The sequence below is a fragment of the Nematolebias whitei genome, chromosome 21 (genome assembly GCF_014905685.2).
Source record: "Nematolebias whitei isolate Nwh7 chromosome 21, NemWhi1, whole genome shotgun sequence".
NCBI lineage: Eukaryota > Metazoa > Chordata > Actinopteri > Cyprinodontiformes > Rivulidae > Nematolebias > Nematolebias whitei.
In genome coordinates, this window is record NC_056518.1 from 12522312 (window position 1) to 12531608 (window position 9297).

Here is a 9297-nt window from a genome sequence, read left to right on the forward strand (position 1 = left end):
AACCTCCGTCTTGTCAAAGCTCCAAAATTCACGGTTGAAACTCGTGCCTTCGTGTAAAAAGTTGTTTTTCTCTGCAAAAAGAAGCTGAGAACTTGTTTACTGATTTTTTTTTTTAATTAAAAGGTTTGTGTGACAAATGTTATATTAAAGAGCTCAAACCACACAGAGCGTCCACCATTTTGAGAACCCAAAAACGGGAACGAGAGACAGCCCATGTCACGTCAAGGGGCCTCCCTCCCGTTTTTCTTAGAGACACGCTGCTTGCTCCCTCACTTTCCATCCTTCGGTTCAAACTGTCTTATACTGCCATCCAGTGTCAAAAAAGGTACTACACTCAAAACAAATTAACCAACATTTCTTTTTAAATTTGACAATAATTACAAATTATTGTCAAATTTCAAACAATATTATCGTTTATCACAATATTTTCTGAGACAATTAATCGTCCTGCAAAAATCTGTTATCATGACAGGCCTAAAACCAACCCATGCATTCATAAACCCAGTGTTTGAAGTTATTTTTGGAAAATTATATTAAAAGCTTAGCCTAACCTGGATGAAGACTTCTGCCCTTTTCTTCATACCCGGTGCTTTATGACCGATAACTCTCTTCAAAATGTTATTTTAAAATGGGATCTGACCGTTCACTTGAAAGTAAAATGAAATCAATTAAAAGCTCATGTTTTAAATCAAAGGGAAGGCTTATATTTCCTGTTATCTTTGATTCTAAACTTGTTCAATCCTTCTTTATACGACCCAAATGCTGCTGAAGTCACTGCTGCCACCTCACTGTGTGCACCACAACCCATCAGTGCGTGGACCTCCGTGCAGTTCTTTTCACTTCAACATAAAGCTACATCAGATTTGATGGGTCTGTGCACAGAGTGCTGGTGGAGCCAAACTAACACCTTTTTGTTTCTCAGCTCCTCCCTGTATCCTCTTCCACAGGACTGAGCAGCTCTTTTTACTGGAACTGCAGAGGGTTGCTATAATTTCTTGTCACGCTTTATATAACTGTTTTCCTGTCTTTTGTTTTTTCTTCTTCCCCTTTCTTCCTCTCTTCTCCATGGCCTTCTTGTAGCTATCTTTCGGATCTGGATCGTATTGCCGATCCCAACTATCTTCCTACTCAGCAGGATGTACTCAGAGTGCGCATCCCTACTACAGGAATCATAGAGTACCCATTCGACTTGCAAAGCATCATTTTCAGGTAGAAAGATGGCCGCTGTAGCTGCGTCCCTTTGTGGTTTCTCATGAGATAATCATCTTTTTTTTTCTGATCCCCTATATAATTCATCTTTCTATCCCTCATTAATGAATGAACTTTTGTTTGTCTACATCTCTGAACGCTTCCTTGCAATAAAAAAAAATGTTGATTGCTGTTGCAGTAAGTTACGTACCTGCTGCCTTTGGGAACAGTCACACACAGAACCAACCACTAATGAACACCAAGTCCTCCGTTCTGGTGCCCGGTCTCTGTAAGTGGGTCACCTCCTCTCTTCCTCCTGCCTTCATCCCCGGCTGTCACAAGAAATGAGGTCGTCCTCTCCGCTGTGGAGGAATGTTATTTTGGGCAGCAGGTCCTGCAGGGCCTGTATTGGCCCCAGGTCTCTGCGGACCACCGTGGACTGGGCCACCACTAGGGGGCACCATTGCATCGTGAAGCACAGCTGATTGTGGTCAACCTGTCAGACACAGCACTGAATCGGTTCCGAGTGTTTTTTGTGTTGTTTTAACGGAACATGTCACAAAACAAGACGTGTAATTGTTCAAATATTGTTCGTTCTTTGCTTGGACTGGAAAAGTTTTGTGACTTGAGAGATTGTACTGATTGATTTGTGCCAAATGAAGGCCTAATGAAACTGGGACCTGAAGTCCCAGATGGAGGAATGACTTTGTCAAGGAGAGGCTCGGAGACCCTGAATTCACATTCTGTGAGTTTGGATGCTCTTCAGTACCATCAGTGATCCATAACTCGCTTCCTGCTCCTCCCTGATCTGACTCCTAATACTAACGTTTGGCTCACGTTTGTTTAAATCACTTTCACACCAGTTTCTGCTCTTCCCACGGTCTTCTGTTTGTCCTCCGTCTGCTCTGTGTCCCACTTCTCAGCTCCTCTTTTGTCTTTCATTTCACTTCTCCTTTTTTCTCTTGTCTCAAAGTGTGCTTCAGAGCTTGACAGTTGTTGTTATCGTGCACTCCTGGGAAAGCTGACAAATGCTTTTACCACGGATCACGCAGAAGTACAAACTCATATCAGATTTGTGTATAAGTACTGAGGACTGAGACACAGCTGCTTACACAGTTCACTAATTGGCTGTGTTTAAATAAGGCCACACAGTTTAAAGAGTGTAGAATTAGATTTTAGTATTTCACGTGTGGGTATATATGGAAAATAGAAAAAACCGACCCTAGACAAGCTTTAGTGTTTCTACACTTGACCTATTGCATAAAAAAACTCAAAGTTGCTCAAGTGAGCAGGTAGTTTTTTCACATTAGCTATAAATAAAAAGCAATGTTCATTTCTGGTTTATATACTACTACATCTTGAAATAAAACTATTTTACTAGAAATAAAACCCACAGTTCATCATATGTCGTTGGATATATCTTGTATATTGACAGAACAAGGAAAATGTAACAACTTTATTTGTTTAGCTCAGGGGTCTGCAACCTTTTTGATTAAAAAGAGGCTGTTTCTGCCCCTTGGCGCTCTAAAATAAATTTGTTCAGAGCCACAAAACCGGCTACAATTGTGATAATCAACTGGTGGCCCATGGGCCACTTCAAGTTTGTTGGGCGAAAGTAATAAATTAATATTTTCTTGAGGACAAAAGAAAAGGTCATATTTGTGTAAAAAGGGGGAAATATACTATATGCCCAACTTGATATGAATTATAACACTGAACTCCTGTGAGTCAGCCTTTTATTTGTGGAAAAATTAAATGTCCTATTTTGAAATAATAAAACATACATTTAAAGTTCATTTTGTTGGGATATGTAATTGTGATTTATTGTACAGGTGCTGGTCGTAAAATGAGAATATCATGAAAAAGTTGATTTACTTCAATAATTCCATTCAAAAAGTGAAACTTGTATATTATTTTCATTCATTACACACAGACTGACATATTTCAAATGTTTATTTCTTTTAATGTTGATGATTATAACTGACTTTATATGAAAATGAAAACCCCAAATTCAGTGTCTCAGAAAATTAGAATAAAACTTAAGACCAATTAAAAAAAGATTTTTTATAAATGTTGGTCAACTGAAAAGTATGAACATGAAAAGTATGAACATGTGCAGCATCAATACTTAGTTTTGGCTCCTTTTCTCTGGATTACTGCATCAATGCGTTGTGGCATGGAGTGGATCAGTCTGTGTCACTGCTCAGGTGTTCTGAGAGTCCAGGTTGTTCTGATAGTGGCCTTCAGCTCTTCTGAATTGTTGGGTCTGGTGTATCTCATCTTCCTCTTCACAATACTCCATAGATTTTCTATGGGGTTAAGGTCAGGTGAGTTTGCTGGCCAGTTAAGAACAGGGACACATGGTCCTTAAACCAGGTACTGGTAGCTTTGGCACTGTGTGCAGGTGCCAAGTCCTGTTGGAAAATGAAATCTGCATCTCCATAAAGTTGTTCAGCAGCAGGAAGTGCTCTAAAACTTCCTGGTAGATGACTGCATTGACCTTGGACCTCAAAAAACACAGTGGACCAACACCAGCAGATGACATGGCACCCCAAACCATCACTGACTGTGGAAACTTGACACTGGACCTCAAGCAACATGGATTCTGTGCCTCTCCTCACTTCCTCCAGAGTCTGGGACCTTGATTCAAAGGAAATGCAAAATTTATTTTCATCAGAGAACATAACTTTGGAGCACTCAGCAGCAGTCCCAGGCGAGACGCTTTTGACGCTGTCTCTTGTTCAAGAGAGCCTTGACACAAGGAATGTGACAACTGAAACTCTTGTCTTGCATACATCTGTATGTGGTGGTTCTAGAAGCACTGACTCCAGCTGCAGTCCACTCTTTTTGTATTTCCCCACATTTGGAATGGGTATTGTTTCACAATCCTCTCCAGGGTTCGGTTATCCCTATTGTTTGTACACTTTTGTCTACCACATCTTTTCCTTCCCTTCTCCTCTCTATTAATGTGCTTGGACACAGAGCTCTGTGAACAGCCAGCCTCTTTAGCAATGACCTTTTGTGTCTTGCCCTCATTGTGCAAGGTGTTAATGGTCATCTTTTAGACAACTGTCAAGTCAGCAGTCTTCCCCATGATTGTGTAGCCTACAGAACTAGACAGAGACCATTTAAAGGCCTTTGCATGTGTTTTGAGTAAATTAGCTGATTAGAGTGTGGCACCAGGTGTCTTCAATATTGAACCTTTTCACAATATTCTAATTTTCTGAGATACTGAATTTGGGGTTTTCATTAGTTGTCAGTTATAATCATCAACATTAAAATAAACATTTGAAATATATCAGTCTGTGTGTAATGAATGAATATAATATACAAGTTTCACTTTTTGAATGGAATTACTGAAATCAACTTTTTCATGATATTCTCATTTTATGATCAGCACTTGTATATCTAAATTAAAAACAAAAGCTTTTCTTTAACTTTAGTTGTGTTTTTTGTTTGTTTATTTTCATTAAATTGACTCACCATATTTCTTCTAAGCAACTTGTCCTAAAAGTGTTTCAAATCATCTCTGGTGGATTTGACAGAAAGATCCCACTGAAAGGCTGGGAGTTAGATCAATTAATTTGCTCAATCTAATTATTTTATGCTCCTTGTATTAGTATTATTCCCAAATTTGTAGTAAATTGACAGAAAACTGTTAAAACTAGCCTTTTTGTTGTTTGTAGAAAAACAAAATAAATTTAATTTCATGTTAGTTTATGTCGAAGCTTCAGTGCCACAGCAGTTTGACCAAAGGGCCACATGTGGCCCCAGAGCCGCAGGTTGCAGACCCCCTGTTTAGCTGATTAGGATATCCAGGCCTATTACCTAAACCAGACTCAAATAATAATAAAAATAATAAATAATAATAATAAGAAGAACTGAGACATTTTTCTATGTGCGGTAATAATAATTTGTCACGGCAAAGCAAATCTTTCAATGTAAGATATTTTAAAAACAGCAGAGCAGAAAAGTTCAAGGGAAACAAACACCTTTAACATTATTATATAGTTTTGTCCTCACGTGATACACTGGAAATGTATTATTTTAAATTAGGAACAATACCTGAAATATGTGAACATGTCTCACATTCAGCAAAACTGCATTATTGTACAAACTTGATATGTTACAAAAAAACTAAAGACGTAAATAAATAAAAATTTTCAAATTTTGAGTGAGAATAGAAAACGTAGCTACTTTTTCCAACGCCGAACATGTATTGAGAAAATTAGGAACATGTTGAGTTAACTAGATAAAATACAAACCGTATTTTTAAATGTCAGATTTAATATCTGCTTTAAATCTTGATGGATTCAAAATCTTTGTTCATAAAGCAGAAACAAATTCTTTAATTTTTTTACTTGGTTTAACGCTGATCAAACTTAGGTTTACTTTCGAACGCTTATTTAAAATGAACAAAACTACCAAGCCTTCTTTTCTAACATGTCCTCCTAAACTGCAATGTTCCCATCAGGATGGTGGATGTTGGGGGTCAGAGGTCAGAGAGGAGGAAGTGGATTCACTGCTTTGAGAATGTCACTTCTATTATGTTCCTTGTGGCCCTGAGTGAGTATGACCAGGTCCTGGTGGAGTCCGACAATGAGGTGAATGAGAAAGAATAAAAATAAATCAAAAGAACATCCAGAAGCTGAACCGTTGTAGTCATGTTACGTCTGTTTCTTTGTTTTGTGCATCAGAACCGTATGGAGGAGAGTAAGGCTCTGTTCAGGACGATCATCACCTACCCCTGGTTTCAAAACTCCTCAGTCATCCTCTTCCTCAACAAGAAGGACCTGTTGGAGGAGAAGATCACCTACTCGCATTTGGTTGATTATTTTCCTGAGTTCGATGGTGAGTTCATCCAGTTTGTGTGTTGACTCATCAGATGCAGCGTTCTTGTGTTGATCCCAGTGAAATAGCTGATTTAACAGATTCAAGGAATGTATGTGAGCCAGATTGCCATTTAGCAAAATATCTCAACCACAAGCTAGAATTCATTGGAACTGACAGAAAGTGGTCATTGGATGCACATCTAGGGTTGACCTGATTTAAGATGCCAGCCTTTGGAAACACAAAAATGTTTACCGTAATTTCCAGACTATAAGCTGCTACTTTTTCCACAGGCTTTAAAAGCTGCGGCTTGTACAGTGATGCGGCTGATTTATGGATTTTTACGTGCTAATGAGCGTCATGCCGTTAAAACATTTAGCCTCGTCACACTCGGGCGCTCACATAGCTGCCCAATACACGTCTCATGATCATGTGAAACGTGTGATCCATGGGGGCACAAGGACATATTTGCAGCCTCTTGACATAAGTGTGAATCGTGCATTTAAAGTGGCACTCCGAGCTCAGTGGGAGGCTTGGAGAACTAGCGGCGAGAAATTGTTCACAAAAACTGACAACTTTTGCTGCAGTCTGCCAGTGGATCAGTGTAAAAAGTCACCAACAGGTTTCGAAAGGCTGGACTGCTGCGTGATGACGAGGACAGCACAGGCTCAAGGTCGAATTTATCTTGAGATGAAAGTGACATTGAGAGCGACAACTAAAGAGAGACTGAGGACATGCGTGATGAAGTTTTTTCTGAGGCTGTTCAATTCTGACACCGAAGAAGACTTTAGTGGTTTTAGTGCACAGGAGGAATCAAGATAGTGTTCAGTGACTTTTCCTGGTAGGCTACTGTACCGGTATTTTTATCTTTTTTAACCAGCCGCGGTACAGGTACTGTTCAGAAAAAAAACATTTACTGTACTTGTTTGTGTATGTTACCTGTTAGGAATACGCGATATATACGGTACACGTTAGAAACGATAGACATTGAGCCTACGATAGAGGTCTGTCTTCTACCGGCTAACCGCAGTAATGCTGTGGCTGAAGTAAAATCAGAGTTGTCAGTTTAATCGTTACTTTTTTTTGTTGAAAACTGTGCGTAAGTGGTGTTAAAGTATTTTCTTCGAGAGCTAATTAGTGAAGCTACAAGCTAACTACAGCCGGCTTGCCGTAGTGTTGCCGTATTCGGACGCATGCTCAAAACGCTGCGTTCCGTCGAAAGTTGTTGTTTTTTTTTCCCGTCGAAAGTTAAATTAAGCGTCGGTCAGCTTTAGAGAAACCTGCTCTCTGATCTGTGAAAAGAACGCTGTGTTGTGTGATTTTACTGCGAGACCCTCTGGTCAAAGCCACAGAGGAAACTGGTCGCCATTTTGTGTCAGCTCTTCTTAAAGCGGAAGGAAACGCCCACTAGAGGGTTGAGTGTTTATCCATTCATCCATTATCTTTACCCGCTTCTTCCATTTTGGGTCACGGGGGTCGCCGGTGCCCATGTCCAGCAATCACAGTGCGAGGGGCGGGGTGCACCCTGGATCCATCACAGGGCCCTCATTCAATTCATTTCAGTTTATTTCTATAGCACCCAGTCACAACAGAAGTCATCTCAGGACACTGAGCAGAAACATTCATACATAAAAATAAGTTATCTCCATTTAACTGAGGATTAGATTAGAAGATTAATTTATTAGTTTCAAACTCTGGCATGAAAGTCCAGAGGACTTGACTCAACCTGATTAGATTGATCCATCTGGATTATTGAGCAGCATCAGGACACTGGACATTATGCATTCCTTTAAGGACGGCTTCACCTTTTAACTGTCATTGTATTGCTAATAGTCATCTTGGTTTCTTAGCAGAACAATTAGCAAATCTGGTTTTCAGATTTGCATCTGTAAGACAGCAAAGTTGGGTGTAGTGTCATTTCCCTATGTGACTCCTGACATTCGAGATAAGTGGAACGCAGCTTATTTTCATCTTCGCATCAATTTTGTGTCACGTTTTAGGTCCTCAGAGAGATGCTCAGGCAGCGCGGGAGTTCATCCTCAAAATGTTTGTGGACTTGAACCCAGACAGCGACAAGATCATCTACTCCCACTTCACTTGTGCCACGGACACTGAGAACATCCGCTTCGTGTTTGCAGCTGTCAAAGACACCATCCTGCAGCTCAACCTCAAAGAGTACAACCTGGTGTGAGGGCTCATGTGGTGCACATCTCCATTGCACAAAGGCCCTCCTGCAGGACGGTGCCATCAACTCCACATGCATCCCGCAGCACACGACTCCGGCTCTCACACACGGTCATACGCAAACAGAACTGTTGCTGTTTTTCTTTCTTCTTCTTTTCAGTGCAGTGTATTTACAGATCCTCCCACAGTCAAACCCCTCTTTTACCAAAGCCTCTCCCTCCTGATTCTTTTCTCGGCAGCTTGTTGCGTCAGAGTCCTCGGCGCTCACAAAGCTGCTCCTCGTGTAAAATTTGGCCCCGGCTGCTGGCTCAGGCACATTTCATTTTTCAAACGAACTGTTTGGGGCAGCTTTTACTGGTGAAAATTAAAATTTTGGTGAATAATCAATCCTGGCCCCACAGAATTGACCCCTCCTTTCCCACCAGTGCGAAAGGAAGTTTATCATCTGAGGACCATCGGTGCTGAAAAAGAGATGCTTCTGAGCAACCCACACCAAAGCCCAAACGGACAAAGCTGAGGGTTCAGTCTCCTCCTCCCATCTTTGAATGTACCCCCCGATGTGAGCATCCCAATCACAAAAAAACACAAGTGTATATTATGAAGTAAGCACTTAAGGAGTACAAGAGTGTACGGTGTAATTTTCAGTAATATAAGGTACTGAAAAATCAGAGATTTTTTTTTAAACAGATTTTTATGGATAATTTGTTCCAACATGATAATTAAACAAACTGGCTGAATGAAGGGGTGATAAGAAATGACAAAAAGTTGTAAAAATCCACACAAAAAAGGCAACTGTAAATTTATTTGACATACTTAATTTTTAAAATCTTGATAATTATTATTTTTACGTTACTCACACGCTTCCCTCCTCGAGAAGTTTCCTGTGCAGATACACAGGGACGATCTTCCACAGCAACATCTGGCGACATTGATGCAGATGTTGAGGGTTCACAACACTCGTAAGACAGCCCTGCTTTTTGACGGTTCGCACTCTGACTTGTGGAAGTGGAGGAGAGTGACGTGGTCAGAATGGCAGCGTTGTAAATTCAAGCCCCGCCCACTCTGAAGCCTCTGACGCCGTCTATAGTCAGCCAC

The 9297-nt window shown here is 40.4% G+C and overlaps 1 protein-coding gene across 2 annotated transcripts in view; it reads left to right on the top strand.

Annotated features, from left to right (window-relative positions):
* Positions 1-8384, top strand: part of gna11b (guanine nucleotide binding protein (G protein), alpha 11b (Gq class)) — a 44875-nt gene extending 36491 nt beyond the window's left edge. Inside the window, exons 4-7 of one of the 2 annotated variants that reach the window (XM_037694724.1) lie at positions 1081-1209; positions 5663-5792; positions 5886-6039; positions 8019-8384. In XM_037694724.1, coding sequence (XP_037550652.1) covers positions 1081-1209; positions 5663-5792; positions 5886-6039; positions 8019-8209 — 604 coding nt within the window. In that variant the 3' untranslated portion in view covers positions 8210-8384. The remainder of the gene's footprint in view (positions 1-1080; positions 1210-5662; positions 5793-5885; positions 6040-8018) is intronic. The other variant, XM_037694725.1, reaches the window with a different exon arrangement.
* The last annotated feature ends 913 nt before the right edge of the window (positions 8385-9297 follow it).